Below are 21363 nucleotides of genomic sequence, written 5' to 3'. Positions count from 1 at the left end.
AATTTCTAAAAGTGTTTCCCGTTGTAGACCTACTTGAGTAACCAGGAATGGTAGTGTTGTCCTCTATCAGTCCTGTACTGTTATATTGTACTGTTGCACATACCATCATCTGCTGTCAGGTACATTAACTGCGAAAGAAGGTTTCTCAACCAACCTCTCATCATGAGCAGTGAAGCTAAGTTGGTACTGTTCCACCTCCCGCACTAGCTCTAGTTCCTCACCCACCAGAGAGGTGATGTTCCATGTCCCTAGAGACTGTGATGCTGGGGGTCAGCTCACTAGCCCCCCCCCCTTTTCCTGCTGTACAGCTGGCAATGCACTCAATGTCTATCCCTGCTAGTGGTGGACCCACAGGGCAGTGGATCCATGTCCTTCTTTCAGGCTGTGCTCAACAGGCTCCCATGGGTCAAGACCCAGGCACCAGACCCTTGTTGGCAAGCTTCCCTCCCTGGCTCTACATGGTTGCCCTGGTTTCCCTATTGCGGGTGAGGTGCTGCAGCACCTTTCTGGCTGATTAATGGGATCTGTGAATCATTCTTAATCTCAATCTCTCAATTTACCTTGGTGGACACTATACAGCTCCTGAGGTCATAGGGAAACACAAACCCCTTCACCACGATAAAATGGCATTTCTTGGAGAGGTCAAGTGAATTAACAGTCAGCAAATCACAATTCTGAGCGGAGGGAAGCTTTAATTATCCTGAAGTCTACTGTGATTTTTTACTAACAGCTATTATACATCTTTGCTAATGCAGCATGTGCATGTTTGGCATAACGTGTTGGGATTGTGTTGTGAGTTTTGTGCTACATACTGCTATGTCCTGCTATGCCCTGCAGTTCCCTGCTATACCCTGAACTACTACAACTACTATTTATAGTCATAGTTCCATTATCTTTATTGTTACTATAATTTCCATGTTCATCGCACCAACAACCAGGACCAGCAGACGCCCGCCCACCAAGAGCCTGGGTCTGTCCGAGGTTTCTGCCTAAAAGGAAGTTTTTCCTCACCACTTAAAGGTTTCTGCCAAAAAGCAAGGTTTTCCCTCACCACTGTTGCACTAAATGCTTGCTCTCTTGGGAGAATTACTGGAATTGTTGGGTCTTTGTAAAGTATTATACTATGAATAAAATTGAATTGAATTGAATTGACAAAAGTTCCTTTACCACGAGGAGTTTTGAGGACCTTGCACTTGTGATTTATATACTGACGAGTTTTTCAGTTGAACTGTCAGTTTTTTATTGAACTGTTTGTTAGTTGCATCAGATTGCTTTGAAAACTTGCATTTAAAATAATGAATGTCACTAAACTTACTCTGCAGTGCTGTAGAGATGGGTCTGGCCTACTAGTGCAATCTATACATGAACAGAACACGGGAATAGAAGCTACAAACTACTTTTTTTTGCAGTTGAATAAGAGGATTTAAAATTCTAAATTTCTAAAAGTGTTTTCAGTTGTAGAGATATGTGAGTAGCCAGGAATGTGAGTATTGTTCTTTGTCAGTCCTTTAATTGTACTGTAGCACATACCATGACATTAACTCCAAAAACAGGTTTCTCACACAATCTGTCATCATCAGAAGTGAAAATGAAAGCATTCAAACAGGCACAGCAGAAAGCTATGTAACCTTATAGGAGTAGTACATTTTTAAGCATCCAGTTCTGCATGTTTCTGCCTGCAATGATTGATGGATCAGTGTTTTATTCTCAGCCCCTATTATTGCCAGTATCTCATGTTGTTATGATGCCAAGGCAACAGGTCAACCCCATCCAGCACATTAATGACTCCACCCTGAACATTGAGCATTATAATTAAGTTGTCACAATAGCTAGTCTATCAGACAACATCAAGACCTAAGGTACAGTATAGTCATATCTGTTTATTGTTAGTAATGTAAAGAAATTGACATAAACCTAAAAGCTATATTTTCATATTGGTAAAAAATTAGTAGTCTTAACTTTAAATTCAACGTCAATTGACCAGAAAACCATGATTAACCATGTTAATGCGTATTTTGTGTAAATGTGAAATAATGAGTTGTTGTAATAATTTGTGAGCTTCTCTGATTTTTCAAATGGTTCAGTGTGTTTCATCCAGTTCTATGCAAAGGTTTGTCAGCTTGTCAGTTTGGTAGATTTAAAAAAAATGTCTATTCAAAATGTCTATTTATCAGGTTTGTTTGTAAAGTTTATATTACATATTACCAATTTGTTTTGTATTTTTACCAATTTATTTCATTTTTTTTTTATTATGTTTAAGAGGAAACCTGACTGGTTGTAGATCAAAGGTCAGGAGTCACCAAAATCCTAAGGGATCATCCTCTTGGGATGAATGAAGAACCCTGACACATTTAATTGCAGTTAGATCTCTGGACTGGCTATTAACAAACTGCGTGTTAAGCCATCTATGATAAACAGTAAAATTAGCATTTTTAATCTCTTTAACAGGTTGTATAGCCATGTCTGGGTTGGCAGCGTTGTGTCTCCTACTGCTGCAGACTGGAGCCTTCGGGTTTGGTATAAAACTATTTAACATATTCAGAGGAGACTCTCTGATTCATGAGGATATCACTGAGAGAGCGATCTTAAATGTCACTGTGCAGGTGTGCCGCGCTTTGGCCCTGGCTGAGGGCAAAGACTTCACTTTTCCTGTAAGGATTAAATTTAACCAAATTATATTGGAGTTTTTATTTCAAATGATCAGTGACAGTGTTATTAATAAATATTATTGAGTATTAATATTATAAATGTTGGGTGTGTCCACAGCCTTTGACTCCTAATGCTGTTGCTGCTGCATGTGAAGCATTAAAATCATCCAAAAGCTTTTGCAAAGCCATCAAATTAATCCAAGCAAAGAATCGTGGAGTAGACATGTTTAGTTTCTACCTGCCGCCCTACCACTTTGACGATGAAACATTTTCAGAGGGAAGGAAAATCATCACAGACGGATTATCAGCTGTGAAGGCCAGTAACAAGCGAGAAAACTTTGAGGCAGCGAGAGAACAACTGGGAAAAATCTTACACCCTTTACAGGTACTTTTTACTGTTTGTTTTGTTTCCATTACAGTTTCTTACAAATGTTACACTTCAAAACTTACACTCATGTTCAGCAAGCAGCACAACAATGTAATACCATAGTGTTGGCAGGTTGATTTCAAAATTGTATGCATTGCAGTTTATTTAATTATTTAACAGCCTATTGAAGAAAACAGCTTTGTTCTGGCAAGTGTTCTTGCTGGTAGGAGATGTAAGAGTGATGCTGCTATTATGATATTTAACCTGTCTTCCTTTTTAAACAATAGGATTTCTACAGTCATAGTAACTGGGTGGAAATGGGAAACAAACTCCCAAACTCCAATCTGATCAGATCATTAACCAGCATTGGTAACCTAGCAGGTAAAGAGATTTTTTTAAGGATTAAGTTCTTTCATTTATCATTTGCACAACAATTAGACTACATGGAAATAGTCCTTGGTAATGAAAAGCCCGCTCCAACAATGCTAATTAAGTATAAGAAAGAGAAGGAAGACCACACAACAAAATGATCTAAACACAAAGTAGTGAGAATGGGGTGTACAATTTAACATAATAAAATATAAAATAAAGTAATATAAAGAGATCCTCTAGGTGTGTGTTTGGCTGTGGTACATAAACAAAAGAAGCAAAGATGAGGATAACAGGATAAGAGAGATCATTTTACAAAAGAAAACACTGATAAATATGTTTTTTTTTTTCCACAGCTAAAAGCAGAGCAACCTGTCGCAACTGTAATGGTAACGACTGCAGTGACAACATTTTGGAGGATATCCTACGGGAAAAGATACTTACCTCGGGATATTTTAATTTTGTGCCTTTTTTTTCCACCAAACCAAAAGGTAAATTACCTTGATCTTCCTGCCTACCTTAATAATTGTATTTCATTTATAGTACAGAAATGAATGTTTGTCATTAGGGTTGTAAATGTAAATGGACAGTTCACATGTCTACAGGCCCTGACACAGCATGGCGACTGTCGGACGACGTCGGTCCAAGTTGGGCCATTAGTGAGCAACCGTCGCCCTAGTTTTTTGCGGTGTGTCCCGTCTATTTATGCATATTATGTCCATAAGATGGCAAACCTATGTATGAGAAAAAATAAATACTTGTGTAGGTGTATTTATTTCAACATAAATATGTCTTCTAAAAAAATCTTTACAAAATTAAACAGTCCATGCATTCAGCATACAAAAAAATCAACATAACTGTTTAAAACAGGAAATTATGCAATGTGGGCCATGCAAAAGCAATTTAATTGCAACTTTGAAATGCCTCTGCCAATTAAACAGAAATGTTCCAGTTATTTTTATTTTTTGAACTGTTTCTGGATCAGTTTCACCACCAGCCACAGTAAGTTTTAATTTCTTCCAGCTGTGAGCACCTCCTTTTTTTATTTGTGCATTGCAAAATCAGGTGATTTTTAGTATGGATACTGCATGTTTTGAGTATACTTTATGTTATCATATTCCAATGGGAACACACTGCATGCTCAAAACATGCTAGAGTTAATATGTTGTATACATTTGGGACACTTCTGAAAATGTTTTCCAGCTAATAAAGTTATCCTCTGGGCACTATGAATGTCCATCTAGATATTTTAGTATGGATCAAAGCGGTGGACCGACCGATTGACAGACCATTGTCGCTAGACCGCTATGGCCATGCTGCTAGCGTGGCTAAAAACATACATTGACGCAGTAGATGGTCTCTTACCTGGCTTTTCTCTAAAGAAAATGGACGTTTAAAGTTGTATAAAACATTCGTTCTTGTTCTGTTTCTAATGCTAAACAGGAAAATGCAGCCATGGAGGTGGATTTGATCGAACAAGTAACATCGAACCTAAAGGTGGGATCAACAAAGACACTTACGGAGCCAGCCACGGATACCTCCACATGACAGCAGCAAACATGGCGATAGCTGCAACCAGTGAGCTACTAGAGGACATTCGAGGAGCTGCTGGTGACAAAACTTTCCTCCAGTATGAAACCCAGTCTCCATGTTTCAGTTCTGTATACACAAGGTTTAGAGTTTTTTATCTTTTTTTTAATGTATATCTCTCTCTGTCCCTCAGGATGATGGGAATCTCCAAAGGTAAAGCTCTTTGTTTCGTGATCGACACAACAGGAAGCATGGGTGATGACATTGAAGCAGTGAAGACCGTCACTTCCTCTATTATCAACACTAAAGTGGGAACAGAAGATGAGCCCCCAGTTTACATTCTTGTACCTTTCAATGATCCAGGTAGAACATATGCCCCAAACTGAACTTTACAATCCTGCCTTGTTTGTTTTTTCCACTGAAATAAAGTAAAGTGATGTTTTCTCTATCAAGTTTATGAATTTACTCTTTATCTGCCTGACTAACTCCAGCAGATTTGTATGTGCGGTCAAGTGCTGTATATTTGTTGGAATATTATAATTGTTCAAATATGTCAGCAATACAATAAGAACAATATAATCAAATCATTTATTTCTCCTATCTCCACCTGAACTCCAGATTTTGGGCCTCTGATAAGGACTACAGACCCAAATGTCTTTAAGAGGGCTATTAATGCACTATCTGCAGCCGGTGGAGGAGATATTCCGGAATTGAGTCTTTCAGGGCTTCAGGTGCTGTGGTGTCTTTGAGGCTACTTAAAAATCTGTCGCTGCAAAACTTGATAATAAGAAAAAGTTGAAAGTAAAACTATTGTATCATTGCTTTCCTCTTTTCCTCATCTAGCTGGCTTTAACTGGTGCTCCTCCTAATTCTGAGATCTTCCTCTTCACTGATGCACCTGCTAAAGACCAATACCTGAAAAGCACAGTGATCGCACTCATAGAGCGAACCAAATCAGTGGTAAGTAGCTACTCTTAAGGCTCGATTATACTCCGGAATGGACACGTACATGGACAGCTGAAAAAAACAGACGCATAGCTCTGTTTATACTCTCCGCTTGAGGGACCACCTAGCAAAGTGGCGGACATGTTCGGACAAGTCCACCCTAGTGATGGCGAAAATGAACAAACAAATCTTTTTGAACAACTCTTTTTATTGTCCGGTATGTACAGGGTCAGCCTGTCGAACTGTTCGGTCGTACCAGTGCTCTCCAATCCTCAGCAGTTCCCAGTCGTAGGTTAGGCCTACTGCTCACACTGCCTGCTTTGGTGGTGCAGTCGCTCAAAACATATTCTATAATTATTTAAACTTTGTCCTTGTTGCCACTGACCTTTTAAGGCGCAACCAAAGCCAGAAGCAATGATGACATAAACATGCGCTGTGCTTTGCCTCTGTTCCTGAAATGTTTTCTGTGCCCTACCTCTGTCACCAGTGTTGATTGTTTATTAACAAATTGTCTGTACCAAATGTTCTCACAGAACCTACGCATACCCCCGCTGATGATGGCATTTACGTCACACGGACCCTTGGACACTCACAGACGCAGACAGTATAGATAGAATGTCCGGACAGAACTCTCGGAAATCACACCTCCCATCTCTGTTGTCCAATCTAAACTTCTGCAGCGTCTGCAATAACTGGTGCATAGTTACATATTTTAGGTGGTGCGACACGGCTGTCTGCGAGCCTTGCAAGCCATCTCTGCAGCTCTGTGCAAACTTTTCTGCAGAAGTATACATTTCACATGAGAGTCTATAGGCACTTTTACTGCTGTACTTAGGCACAGCAGTGCATTGGGATGAATAATCACCTGTTTTTACAATTCATCCTGAGGAGTTCATGGATCTATATTAACATTTCATGGCAATCCATCCAAAATTTGGACCAAAGTGGTTGACTGTCACTCAGGGATGTCACTAGAATTGAAAAACAGGGGGGCTTACCCCCGAGGCTATGCAAAACTTTCCCTGGCAAAATCTTACATACAAACTCTAATGTTAGCCTTTAGATACATCAAAGCTGCATGGGGGGGATTTACTTAGGCCAGACTGTGCTCCTGCTGAGTTCTTCTTTAGGCTAAGACTTAACCACTATCTATCTGCCCATGTATATGTATGGTAAAGTAATACCATACCTAATTCCTCTCTCTATTAGATAAGTTGCAGGTCAAAATAAGACTATATAATTACTAGGGGTGTAACGATACACGTATTCGTATTGAACCGTTCGGTACGAGGCTTTCGGTTAGGTGCGCATTACAAACCGAGCGATTTGTTGGACTAATCCTATTTCATTTTTTAAAAAAAGAGCTTAAATTGTGTGAAATATAATAATGTTCTCAGTGCGCTGCTCAGCAAGGCAGCCCAGGGAAATGGCGAATCAGGCAACATGCTGTCTGCCCTTCCCACTCCTAAAGAAAAACACAGTCAGGCATGACACGCTGAACTAGCTCGTTGCAATATGGTTGACAAGGATTTAAAGTATGTCTGAATTTAATAACCTGATGGCGAGATGAATCAAAGTTCTAGTATGTATGTATGTATGTATGTATGTATGTATACGTATGTATGTATGTATGTATGTATGTGTGTATGTATGTATGTATGTATATATGCTCATATATAGCCTAGTCTACATTTAGGCAACATCTACATACTTGTTTAATTTATTACAGCAAAGGAATGCAGAAAGTTAAGTTGGTCAGAATCAAGCATATATAATAAATATCATGAAATAATTTAGTTTAGGCTATGCCTTGGTGCCTCTCTCTCTCTCTTTCTCTCTCTCTCTCTCTCTCTCTCTCTCTCTCTCTCTCCTAAAATATCTTCCAGTATCCATTTGTTGAATGAATTGAAGGTTATACTGGTACAATCGCATTAACAGTGACACTATGATATTTAGGGACTGATATTGTTTTTAATACTATAGAGAAAGCAGGATATATTAATGGTAAAGAATAGAGAGCTTCGTTTACACCAGCTAGACTATTGTTTTCTATAGCCAACTAAAATATTCCTTTATCTTTACCTCAAGTAAATGTAGCTGAAGTGAAGCAAGCAAAAGTCATTAACAACAACTTACAATTTCACTCTGTATCATTCACTGTGTGTGCGGTAGCAAGTCCAGACCAAAGATTTGCGACGAGACAAGATAAATCCTACAGCTACTTGCAACACACCGGTCTGCAGCATTCTGAAAGCTGCCAGTTTAAACCAATGAGAAGAGACAAGACGGTGTATCATCTTCATGGCCATTGACTCTTTGTACTTCTGTCTTTGTCTGTTTTTGTAGCTGGATATATTATTTGTTGTTTCTAATATAGAATTTGGATAACGTTGATGATAGTGAGATACTTGCTACAGTTGCATTTCGAGTGATAAATCGGCAAAAACAACATTTCATTCCTCTGATTTACTGCTGTGTTCTAATGCTGCCGGCCTCTCTCTTCACCTCGCTCGTCCACATACCGTTACCGTGCAAGCGGCCGCTCGTAAGCCTCTCTCTAAAACACTGCCATTTCGACTAGTTGACAGTTCGTGAAATAAAAATAAAACAGACTGCAGTGCACGACGACATCAACAGATGAATGGTGAAGGAAGATTGATTCCACGTAGTAAAACTGTAAAAAAAAAAAAATAAATCTAATTATTATTTTTCTTGTATTTATTTAAGGGGGCTTAGGAACATTTTGGGGTAGCTTCAGCCCCCCTAAAATAGGCCTAACAACGTCCCTGCTGTCACTGACCATCCCTAGAGCACAAGCTGCAAGCATAGTTAAAAATATTAAGTGCACAACTTTGTTCATATATTATAATATATTATTATAATAACATTATGATAAAATACTAGCCTCTTTTGTTCATGCAATTTTTTTGTATGCATGCATGTAGGCTACATGGAAATAAAAATATCTGATCAGAACTTCCCAATATCTTTTACAGTATATCAAATCGTTTAAATTTGACACAGTCTGTCAAAATTATGACTTTGAGAGCAAAATTAGGCCTGCTAAGATAAATTTAGGAAATAATAAAGTCATAATTCTGTTCTGCTTCTATTCAGGTGAACTTCATGATTACTAACGTACTGGGATTTCGTCGTCGGAAACGGAGTGATGACAGCCAAGAACAAGAACAACAAAACAGTCGGATGGTGACCTCAGATGCCCAGGTGTACAGAGACCTGGCTCAGGCTTCAGGAGGTCTGGCTATTCAAGTCACAAAGAGTGAGCTTCTTATGGCCACTAGCATAATAACAGAGTCCTCCAGCTCCTCTCTGGTATTAACCCTCTCACTGGCCATTACCACTGACTTTTTAGTTCCAAAACAATTCAGTTGTGTCACCAGTTTCATTTAACCTCCTAGGTGACCCTTGTACAGGCATCCAGGAGTCCAGGAAAGGCCGAAAATTTCACCTTTACAGTTGATGAGTCAGTAAGAAACCTCACAGTTTACATCACTGGGAGGTCTATCACCTTTATTCTCATCAGTCCCTCAGGTGATTCTTCTTTGCAGATTAAATATTTTAAAGGTGGTATGTCTATGTTGATAAGCAATAGTTTACAAAAATACATAAAGACAGTAATTTTAAGGGAAAATAGTATTGGCATAGAAAAGGTATTGTAAAGCCACGTATTAGAAAATTCTTGATTCTGATCGTAGAAATTTAAATGTTTCATTGTTGAAATGAACGACCTTTGAACCAGTGTGCTCTATTTCTTGCCATGGCTTTGCTTTTAGGTGTGTCTCAGGAAAGCACTAACACCACAGGATCATTGATTACTGCATCCCAGGCAGTGGGAAACTTCATGACTCTGCAGCTAAAAACACAAGCTGGACTGTGGGAAATTAAAATGGTGTCAACAAATCCCTACATTCTGAAGGTCGTAGGTGAGAACTCAAAATGATTGTGTGGTTGAATCACATAACTTTAATTTATTCTTATTTTAGTTAAAGTCTCGCTTTGCCAGACCTTCCTCCACAGCACTGCAAAGGAGGGTCTGGCTAGTCCACATAGCATTCCAGGATGGGAGAAAAACGTGCTCTGGTTTATTGGCATTTCTTTAAACCAATCACAATCGTCTTGGGCGGCGCTAAGCACTGGACGGAGCCGGGTGCCGCTGCAAAATAGCCTCAGGAAGGAACTTGTTTCGGCAGAACATGTGTACGTTAAAAGTTTGTTTTAGCCGTGCGAGAGAAAACTCAGATTGGACAGATAGTCTGCTAGCTGTCTCGATTTACCCTGCAGAGATCTGAGGAGCAGTCAACTGTCAATCAAGTTTAAAATTCCAACACAAAGAAAGCGTAAGGTACCGGACATCCGGCCGGAAAGAGTGAATTTCCAGCGTCAACAGAGTTATCACTAAAGTGGAATGTCCTGGATATAGACTATTTTAGGTGTAACTATCCCTTACCTTGAAGAGCTGGTTCATCCAAATGACAAAATGTGAATGCTTTGTTCTGCATGTGGCCTCTTTGGTAGACTTTCTTGCAACTTCTTTTATTTACAGGTGAAAGTCCCATTGACTTCCTGTTTGACTTTCTGGAGGTATCGCAGGGCCCACTTGGAGGTTTTGATGTTGTAAACAATCGTCCCAGATCTGGTAAAAGAAACAGAATTTTGTGATATTCCAAGTAACATGATTTACTTCAGCTTATTTTAGTGTTTTTTTTTTTCTGAAGGTGTTAATGGTAGCCTGATCGTGACCGTTATTGGGAGTGACTCCGCCACGGTGACAGAAGTCATTCTGGTTGCCTCATCTGGGTCAGGAGAGGTTAATGTCAGCGTGGAGGCTCAGGGTGGAGGAGACTTCTTAGCTCGGTTTGACAGGATACCAGCAGAGGAGTTTGTGGTGCTTGTGAAGGGGCAGAACAGCAATAGTTCCTCCAGAGCATCCTCAGGAATTTTCCAAAGGCAGTCATCCACCAACATCCGAGCATCTACTGTTTCTGTTACTTCTGTAAGTAAAATGCATTGATCTAAAAACCTATGAAATTACTATTAAGATGCCACAGTCTTTTAAATATGACTGATATGGACTGTACCCTTCCTTTTTAGCCTGATTCAAACAGTGTCTTAGTACCAGGAATACCTCTTTCAGTTCCCTTCTCTGTGATGACGAGCGGTGCAGGAGGAAACTTCACCATCCAAGCTACCAATGACCAAGGTTTTGATTCAACTTTCCCGTCCAATTTAATCCTGGAAACTGGAGGTAGTGCTAATGGTACAGTGAACCTCACGGCACCTTCTAACACCCTGTCTGGTACTGACGTCACCCTGACTGTTGAGGCCTTAGCTCCTGGAGGCACAGACACCAACTATGTCGTGCTGCGTTTCACTGTCCTTAAAACGGTAACTCATCACAAATCACATTTCAATAAATATCATACCATTGTGTTTATTGGTTGAATCAACTAATATAAAACTAACTTTCACCTTTTCTCCTCATAGGTAACTGATTTTACTTCGCCGGTGTGTCAGCTGCTCAGCCTGCAGTCTAACTGCTCTGATAACTGTATCTTATCAATGTGGGAGCTCTCTGTTCGTGTGACTGATGGGGCTGAAGGGACGGGTGTGAACCGTGTTAGCCTCAAACAGGGCAACGGGAACTTGAACACCAGTCTGGCTGCTGGCAACGAGAACATAACGCTGGTTTCCTACAATGCATCTTGCTGTTCGCCTGATGTGGAGCTGCTGGTTGTGGATGGAGTGGGTAATGTAGCCTCCTGTTTCTACAGCGTCCTGAAAACAACACCAACAGCCACCAGCAGCTCACAAGCAACCACCAATAGCCCACATCCAACAGCGGTTGTGTCTTTGTCTAACAGAGCTGCTCAGTCTCTTCTTCTTTGCTTAGGCATCACAATCCTTGGAATCAACTTACCAATGGGGAACAACATTTACATAGTGTGAGGAAGAGTTACATTTTAAAATTATTTTTTGGCTTTAAAAAACTACACATTATACTCAGTTAACAGCTTTTAGGTATACATAGCTAAAACTAATGCAATATGATGCAAGAAAGTGCTTGTTTTGTATGAACAACACTAAAAAACATAAGGCTATGCAATTCAGAAGCTAGAAATGCAATATTACATTATTATTATTTTGTGTCAAAGCACTGGCCAGAACATGACACATTATTTGTACCACAGTACCATGGTAAAACAGAATATACCATCCATTACAATTAATAAATCACAATATTCTTTGTATTAATTATAATCTTCAGTTTTTATTGAAACCATTTTGGTTCCACTTTATGGTCATTTTGGAGGCTGTAGTTTGTTCCATTGTGTTACACAGATAGGTGTTCTAATATTTGGTCTAACTTTGGTGATATAAATGGAATTAGCTAGGTAAACCTAATAACCTGGCAAATATACATGGGTGATTTACTGTTGAACTGAAATATTAATATATGTAATATTAACTACATGTGCTGTATGTATTACATGGTGGTTTCATTGCAAAACGATCTTTAAAGGTTTAATGGTGTTTTGTATATTTGATGGCCATGTGAACAAGTCAATTTAATTAAGATATTTCAATCAAGAATCATTCATTCATATTTTGAGTACTACTGCTGATTAAGTTATTACTGTTGTTGATTTGATTATAAAATGTATTTGATCATTTACAATTATATGAACATTTGATGATTAGAAAACATTAATTATGACCGAATAAAGCTAAGAAATGTTATTTCAATCACTGTGGTCCTTTTGGAGAAAGGTGTATGGCAACAGTGTAAAGAAATAAATGTGCCTTAGCAATGTCAGATTACATTACTTCATCAGAGGGTAACTGTAATTGAGATTTCCACATAATTGATAACAAATCAATACCATTTAATAAACTAGTTTGTGTAGTATTGCTTAGAATGAATAAAGGTTTAACTTTATCCTAGGAATTCAGCAACAGGTGATTATTAAGCTAGAAACCATCTTGCGATGGGATCACACCAGCAACAATGCCAAATCGCACCAAGGGCATAAAGAGTGTGGGGGGGATGGATAGTCCAGCCCCTCTCCAGGATTTTGGTTCCAGACCCACTGCGATGCATAGAGGTGGGGCCAACTATTTCTAGTTGGTACTGTTCCACCTCCCGCACTAGCTCTAGTTCCTCACCCACCAGAGAGGTGATGTTCCATGTCCCTAGAGACTGCGATGCTGGGGGTCAGCTCACTAGGCCCCCCCCTTTGCCTGTTGTACAGCTGGCAATGCACTCAATGTCTATCCCTGCTAGTGGTGGATCCACAGGGCAGTGGATCCATGTCCTTCTTTCAGGCTGTGCTCAACAGGCTCCCATGGGTCAAGACCCAGGCACCAGACCCTTGTTGGCAAGCTTCCCTCCCTGGCTCTACATGGTTGCCCTGGTTTCCCTATTGCGGGTGAGGTGCTGCAGCACCTTTCTGGCTGATTAATGGGATCTGTGAATCATTCTTAATCTCAATCTCTCAATTTACCTTGGTGGACACTATACAGCTCCTGAGGTCATAGGGAAACACAAACCCCTTCACCACGATAAAATGGCAATTCTTGGAGAGGTCAAGTGAATTAACAGTCAGCAAATCACAATTCTGAGTGGAGAGAGGCTTTAATTATCCTGAAGTCTACTGTGATTTTTTACTAACAGCTATTATACATCTTTGCTAATGCAGCATGTGCATGTTTGGCATAACGTGTTGGGATTGTGTTGTGAGTTTTGTGCTACATACTGCTATGTCCTGCTATGCCCTGCAGTTCCCTGCTATACCCTGAACTACTACAACTACTATTTATAGTCATAGTTCCATTATCTTTATTGTTACTATAATTTCCATGTTCATCGCACCAACAACCAGGACCAGCAGACGCCCGCCCACCAAGAGCCTGGGTCTGTCCGAGGTTTCTGCCTAAAAGGAAGTTTTTCCTCACCACTTAAAGGTTTCTGCCAAAAAGCAAGGTTTTCCCTCACCACTGTTGCACTAAATGCTTGCTCTTGGGGAATGTTGGAATTGTTGGGTCTTTGTAAATTATAGAGTGTGGTCTAGACCTACTCTATCTGTAAAGTGTCTTGAGATAACTCTGGTTATGATTTGATACTATAAAGAAAATTGAATTGAATTTACAAAAGTTCCTTAACCACGAGATGTTTTGAGGACTGATGCACTTGTGATTGATATACTAACAATTTTTTCTTTATTGAACTGTTTGTTAGTTGCATCAGATTGTTTTGAAAAATTGCATTTAAAATGATGAATGTCACTAAACTTACTCTGCAGTGCTGTAGAGATGGGTCTGGCCTACTAGTGCAATCTATACATGAACAGAACACGGGAATAGAAGCTAAAAAACAATTTTTCTTTGCAGTTGAATAAGAGGATTTAAAATTCTAAATTTCTAAAAGTGTTTTCAGTTGTAGAGATATGTGAGTAGTAGTGTACTGTAGCACATACCATGACATTAACTGCCAAAACAGGTTTCTCACACAATCTGTCATCATCAGAAGTGAAAATGAAAGCATTCAAACAGGCACAGCAGAAAGCTATGTAACCATAGGAGTAGTACATTTTTAAGCATCCAGGGAGGCTTTAATTATCCTGAAGTCTACTGTGTTTTTTACTAACAGCTATTATACATCTTTGCTAATGCAGCATGTGCATGTTTGGCATAAAGTGTTGGGATTGTGTTGTGAGTGTTGTGCTACATCCTGCTATGTCCTGCTATGCCTTGCAGTTCCCTGCTACGCCCTGAACTACTACAACTACTATTTATAGTCATAGTTCCATTATCTTTATTGTTACTATAATTGCCACTGTTCATTGCGCCCCCAACCGGGGTTGCCTAAAAGGAAGTTTTTTTCTTGCCACTGTTGCACTAAATGCTTGCTCTTGGGGCAATTACTGGAATTGTTGGGTCTTTGTAAATTATAGAGTGTGGTCTAGACCTACTCTATCTGTAAAGTGTCTTGAGATAACTCGTGTTATGATTTGATACTATAAAGAAAATTTAATTGAATTAACAGAAGTTCCTTTACCACGAGATGTTTTGAGGACCGATGCACTTGTGATTGATATACTGACAAGTTTTTCTTTATTGAACTGTTTGTTAGTTGCAAATTGAAGTGCAGATTGAAAAAAAAACAGGTTTCTCACACAATCTGTCATCATCAGAAGTGAAAATGAAAGCATTCAAACAGGCACAGCAGAAAGCTATGTAACCTTATAGGAGTAGTACATTTTTAAGCATCCAGTTCTGCATGTTTCTGCCTGCAATGATTGATGGATCAGTGTTTTATTCTCAGCCCCTATTATTGCCAGTATCTCATGTTGTTATAATGCAAAGGCAACAGGTCAAACCCATCCAGCACATTAATGACGCCACCCTGAACATTGAGCATTATAAATTAAGTTGTCACAATAGCTAGTCTATCAGACAACATCAAGACCTAAGGTACAGTATAGTCATATCTGATCATAATGTAAAGAAATTTACATAAACCTAAAAGCTATATTTTCATATTGGTAAAAAATAATTTACCCTTTAGTAGTCTTAACTTTAAATTCAACGTCAGTTGACCAGAATACCAAATGCCAATTACATTTTTATGTGTATCATCCTGTTTTGTTGTGGTAAAAAATGGTTCAGTGTGTTTCATCCAGTTCTATGCAAAGGTTTGTCAGCTTGAGAGAAAATGTTTGGTAGATTTTCAAAAGTGTCTATTCAAAATGTCTATTTATCAGGTTTGTTTGTAAAGTGTATATTACATATTACCAATTTCTTTTGTATTTTTACCAATTTTATTTAAAAAAATAAAATAAATTATGTTTAAGAGGAAACCTGACTGGTTGTAGATCAAAGGTCAGGAGTCACCAAAATCCTAAGGGATCATCCTCTTGGGATGAATGAAGAACCCTGACACATTTCATTGCAGTTAGATCTGTAGTTAAATCTCTAGACTGGCTATTAACAAACTGCGTGTTAAGCCATCTATGATAAACAGTAAAATTAGCATTTTTAATCTCTTTAACAGGTTGTATAGCCATGTCTGGGTTGGCAGCGTTGTGTCTCCTACTGCTGCAGACTGGAGCCTACGGGTTTGGTATAAAACTATTTAACATATTCAGAGGAGACTCTCTGATTCATGAGGATATCACTGAGAGAGCGATCTTAAATGTCACTGTGCAGGTGTGCCGCGCTTTGGCCCTGGCTGAGGGCAAAGACTTCACTTTTCCTGTAAGGATTCAATTTAACCAAATTATATTGGAGTTTTTATTTCAAATGATCAGTGCCAGTGTTATTAATACATATTATTGAGTATTAATACTATAAATGTTGGGTGTGTCCACAGCCTTTGACTCCTAATGCTGTTGCTGCTGCATGTGAAGCATCAAAATCATCCAAAAGCTTTTGCAAAGCCATCAATTTAATCCAAGCAAAGAATCGTGGAGTAGACATGTTTAGTTTCTACCTGCCGCCCTACCACTTTGACGATGAAACATTTTCAGAGGGAAGGAAAATCATCACAGACGGATTATCAGCTGTGAAGGCCAGTAACAAGCGAGAAAACTTTGAGGCAGCGAGAGAACAACTGGGAAAAATTGTTTTGTTTCCATTACAGTTTCTTGCAAATGTTACACTTCAAAACTTACACTCATGTTCAGCAAGCAGCACAACAATGTAATACCATAGTGTTGGCAGGTTGATTTCAAAATTGTATGCATTGCAGTTTATTTAATTATTTAACAGCCTATTGAAGAAAACTGCTTTGTTCTGGCAAGTGTTCTTGCTGGTAGGAGATGTAAGAGTGATGCTGCTATTATGATATTTAACCTGTCTTCCTTTTTAAACAATAGGATTTCTACAGTCACAGTAACTGGGTGGAAATGGGAAACAAACTCCCAAACTCCAATCTGATCAGATCATTAACCAGCATTGGTAACATAGCAGGTAAACAGATTTTTAAGGATTAAGTTCCTCATTTATCATTTGCACAACAATTAGACTACATGGAAATAGTCCTTGGCAATTAAAAGCCCGCTCCAACAATGCTAATTAAGTATAAGAAAGAGAAGGAAGACCACACAACAAAATGATCTAAACACAAAGTAGTGAGAGTGCTCGTAAGCCTCTCTCTAAAACACTGCCATTTCGACCAGTTGACAGTTCGTGAAATAAAAATAAAACAGACTGCAGTGCACGACGACATCAACAGATGAATGGTGAAGGAAGATTGATTCCACGTAGTAAAACTGTACAGAAAAAAAATAAATAAATCTAATTATTATTTTTCTTATTATTATTTGGGGGGGCTTAGGAACATTTTGGGGTAGCTTCAGCCCCCCTAAAATAGGCCTAACAACGTCCCTGCTGTCACTGACCATCCCTAGAGCACAAGCTGCAAGCATAGTTAAAAATATTAAGTGCACAACTTTGTTCATATATTATAATATATTATTATAATAACATTATGATAAAATACTAGCCTCTTTTGTTCATGCAATTTTTTTGTATGCATGCATGTAGGCTACATGGAAATAAAAATATCTGATCACAACTTCCCAATATCTTTTACAGTATATCAAATCGTTTTAAATTTGACACAGTCTGTCAAAATTATGACTTTGAGAGCAAAATTAGGCCTGCTAAGATAAATTTAGGAAATAATGAAGTCATAATTCTGTTCTGCTTCTATTCAGGTGAACTTCATGATTACTAACGTACTGGGATTTCGTCATCGGAAACGGAGTGATGACAGCCAAGAACAAGAACAACAAAACAGTCGGATGGTGACCTCAGATGCCCAGGTGTACAGAGACCTGGCTCAGGCTTCAGGAGGTCTGGCTATTCAAGTCACAAAGAGTGAGCTTCTTATGGCCACTAGCATAATAACAGAGTCCTCCAGCTCCTCTCTGGTATTAACCCTCTCACTGGCCATTACCACTGACTTTTTAGTTCCAAAACAATTCAGTTGTGTCACCAGTTTCATTTAACCTCCTAGGTGACCCTTGTACAGGCATCCAGGAGTCCAGGAAAGGCCGAAAATTTCACCTTTACAGTTGATGAGTCAGTAAGAAACCTCACAGTTTACATCACTGGGAGGTCTATCACCTTTATTCTCATCAGTCCCTCAGGTGATTCTTCTTTGCAGATTAAATATTTTAAAGGTGGTATGTTTATGTTGATAAGCAATAGTTTACAAAAATACATAAAGACAGTAATTTTAAGGGAAAATAGTATGCCAGTGTGGTGTATTGGCATAGAAAAGGTATTGTAAAGCAACGTATTAGAAAATTCTTGATCCTGATCCTAGAAATTTAAATGTTTCATTGTTGAAATGAATGATCTTTGAACCAGTGTGCTCTATTTCTTGCCATGGCTTTGCTTTTAGGTGTGTCTCAGGAAAGCACTAACACCACAGGATCATTGATTACTGCATCCCAGGCAGTGGGAAACTTCATGACTCTGCAGCTAAAAACACAAGCTGGACTGTGGGAAATTAAAATGGTGTCAACAAATCCCTACATTCTGAAGGTCGTTGGTGAGAACTCAAAATGATTGTGTGGTTGAATCACATAACTTTAATTTATTCTTATTTTAGTTAAAGTCTCGCTTTGCCAGACCTTCCTCCACAGCGCTGCAAAGGAGGGTCTGGCTAGTCCACATAGCATTCCAGGATGGGAGAAAAACGTGCTCTGGTTTATTGGCATTTCATTAAACCAATAAGCACTGGACGGAGCCGGGTGCCGCTGCAAAATAGCCTCAGGAAGGAACTTGTTTTGGCAGAACATGTGTACGTTAAAAGTTTGTTTTAGCCGTGCGAGAGAAAACTCAGATTGGACAGATAGTCTGCTAGCTGTCTCGATTTACCCTGCAGAGATCTGAGGAGCAGTCAACTGTCAATCAAGTTTAAAATTCCAACACAAAGAAAGCGTAAGGTACCGGACATCCGGCCGGAAAGAGTGAATTTCCAGCGTCAACAGAGTTATCACTAAAGTGGAATGTCCTGGATATAGACTATTTTAGGTGTAACTATCCCTTACCTTGAAGAGCTGGTTCATCCAAATTACAAAATGTGAATGCTTTGTTCTGCATGTGGCCTCTTTGGTAGATTTTCCTTTCTTGCAACTTCTTTTATTTACAGGTGAAAGTCCCATTGACTTCCTGTTTGACTTTCTGGAGGTATCGCAGGGCCCACTTGGAGATTTTGATGTTGTAAACAATCGTCCCAGATCTGGTAAAAGAAACAGAATTTTGTGATATTCCAAGTAACATGATTTATTTCAGCTTATTTTAGTGGGTTTTCTTTCTGAAGGTGTTAATGGTAGCCTGATCGTGACCGTTATTGGGAGTGACTCCGCCACGGTGACAGAAGTCATTCTGGTTGCCTCATCTGGGTCAGGAGAGGTTAATGTCAGCGTGGAGGCTCAGGGTGGAGGAGACTTCTTAGCTCGGTTTGACAGGATACCAGCAGAGGAGTTTGTGGTGCTTGTGAAGGGGCAGAACAGCAATAGTTCCTCCAGAGCATCCTCAGGAATTTTCCAAAGGCAGTCATCCACCAACATCCGAGCATCTACTGTTTCTGTTACTTCTGTAAGTAAAATGCATTGATCTAAAAACCTATGAAATTACTATTAAGATGCCACAGTCTTTTAAATATGACTGATATGGACTGTACCCTTCTTTTTTAGCCTGATTCAAACAGTGTCTTAGTACCAGGAATACCTCTTTCAGTTCCCTTCTCTGTGATGACGAGCGGTGCAGGAGGAAACTTCACCATCCAAGCTACCAATGACCAAGGTTTTGATTCAACTTTCCGTCCAATTTAATCCTGAAACTGGAGGTAGTGCTAATGGTACAGTGAACCTCACGGCACCTTCTAACACCCTGTCTGGTACTGACGTCACCCTGACTGTTGAGGCCTTAGCTCCTGGAGGCACAGACACCAACTATGTCGTGCTGCGTTTCACTGTCCTTAAAACGGTAACTCATCACAAATCACATTTCAATAAATATCATACCATTGTGTTTATTGGTTGAATCAACTAATATAAAACTAACTTTCACCTTTTCTCCTCATAGGTAACTGATTTTACTTCGCCGGTGTGTCAGCTGCTCAGCCTGCAGTCTAACTGCTCTGATAACTGTATCTTATCAATGTGGGAGCTCTCTGTTCGTGTGACTGATGGGGCTGAAGGGACGGGTGTGAACCGTGTTAGCCTCAAACAGGGCAACGGGACCTTGAACACCAGTCTGGCTGCTGGCAACGAGAACATAACGCTGGTTTCCTAAAATGCATCTTGCTGTTCGCCTGATGTGGAGCTGCTGGTTGTGGATGGAGTGGGTAATGTAGCCTCCTGTTTCTACAGTGTCCTGAAAACAACACCAACAGCCACCAGCAGCTCACAAGCAACCGCCAATAGCCCACATCCAACAGCGGTTGTGTCTTTGTCTAACAGAGCTGCTCAGTCTCTTCTTCTTTGCTTAGGCATCACAATCCTTGGAATCAACTTACCAATGGGGAACAACATTTACATAGTGTGAGGAAGAGTTACATTTTAAAATTATTTTTTGGCTTTAAAAAACTACACATTATACTCAGTTACCAGCTTTTAGGTATACATAGCTAAAACTAATGCAATATGATGCAAGAAAGTGCTTGTTTTGTATGAACAACACTAAAAAAACATAAGGCTATGCAATTCAGAAGCTAGAAATGCAATATTACATTATTATTATTTTGTGTCAAAGCACTGGCCAGAACATGACACATTATTTGTACCACAGTACCATGGTAAAACAGAATATACCATCTATTACAATTAATAAATCACAATATTCTTTGTATTAATTATAATCTTCAGTTTTTATTGAAACCATTTTGGTTCCACTTTATGGTCATTTTGGAGGCTGTAGTTTGTTCCATTGTGTTACACAGATAGGTGTTCTAATATTTGGTCTAACTTTGGTGATATAAATGGAATTAGCTAGGTAAACCTAATAACCTGGCAAATATACAACTGGGTGATTTACTATTGAACTGAAATATTAATCTATGTAATATTAACTACATGTGCTGTGTGTATTACATGGTGGTGTCATTGCAAAACGTTCTTTAAAGGTTTAATGGTGTTGTGAATATTTGATGGCCATGTGAACAAGTCAGTTAAATTAAGATATTTCAATCAAGGATCATTTATTCACATTTTGAGTACTACTGCTGATTAAGTTGTTACTGTTGTTGTTTTGATTATAAAATGTGTTTGATCATTTACAATTATATGAACATTTGAGAGTTGTTTTTACACAGATGATTAGAAAACATTAATTATGACCGAATAAAGCTAGGAAAAGTTATGTCGATCACTTTGGTCCTTTTGGAGAAAGGTGTATGGCAACAGTGTGAAGAAAGAAATGTGCCCTAGCAATGTCAGACTACATTACTTCATCAGAGGGTAACTGTAA

At 39.1% G+C, this 21363-nt stretch overlaps 1 protein-coding gene and 1 pseudogene across 2 annotated transcripts; both read left to right on the top strand.

Moving 5' to 3' along the window:
• The first annotated feature begins 1753 nt into the window (after nt 1-1753).
• Nucleotides 1754-12624, top strand: LOC144527949 (von Willebrand factor A domain-containing protein 7-like). Its single transcript, XM_078266311.1, has 16 exons — nt 1754-1859; nt 2449-2651; nt 2767-3033; nt 3303-3396; nt 3741-3875; nt 4828-5014; nt 5108-5277; nt 5533-5645; nt 5758-5874; nt 8977-9192; nt 9279-9411; nt 9654-9803; nt 10424-10516; nt 10596-10873; nt 10972-11265; nt 11365-12624. Exons 2-16 carry the CDS (start codon nt 2460-2462, stop codon nt 11824-11826), a joined length of 2901 nt encoding a protein of 966 aa, XP_078122437.1. The 5' UTR covers nt 1754-1859; nt 2449-2459; the 3' UTR covers nt 11827-12624.
• A 3318-nt stretch (nt 12625-15942) lies between these two features.
• On the top strand, nt 15943-20896 carry LOC144528227 (uncharacterized; annotated as a pseudogene). The gene is made up of 8 exons (XR_013502879.1): nt 15943-16134; nt 17598-17813; nt 17900-18032; nt 18290-18439; nt 19043-19135; nt 19214-19491; nt 19590-19881; nt 19981-20896. The product of XR_013502879.1 is annotated as an uncharacterized LOC144528227 (transcript).
• Nucleotides 20897-21363: the final 467 nt, after the last annotated feature.

This window comes from Sander vitreus, chromosome 13 (genome assembly GCF_031162955.1).
Source record: "Sander vitreus isolate 19-12246 chromosome 13, sanVit1, whole genome shotgun sequence".
Lineage (NCBI taxonomy): Eukaryota > Metazoa > Chordata > Actinopteri > Perciformes > Percidae > Sander > Sander vitreus.
The sequence above is the reverse complement of the archived record's forward strand: the minus strand, read 5'-3'. Positions and strand labels throughout refer to the sequence as shown.

What these genes read in the sequence shown, in the direction of transcription:
- LOC144527949 (XM_078266311.1), top strand. Translation starts at nt 2,460, where the DNA reads ATGTCTGGGTTGGCAGCGTTGTGTCTCCTACTGCTGCAGACTGGAGCC. An exon ending in GCAAAGACTTCACTTTTCCT is followed by an intron (nt 2,652 to 2,766) that starts GTAAGGATTAAA and finishes GTGTGTCCACAG; the next exon opens with CCTTTGACTCCTAATGCTGT. An exon ending in TTTTTCCACCAAACCAAAAG is followed by an intron (nt 3,876 to 4,827) that starts GTAAATTACCTT and finishes AATGCTAAACAG; the next exon opens with GAAAATGCAGCCATGGAGGT.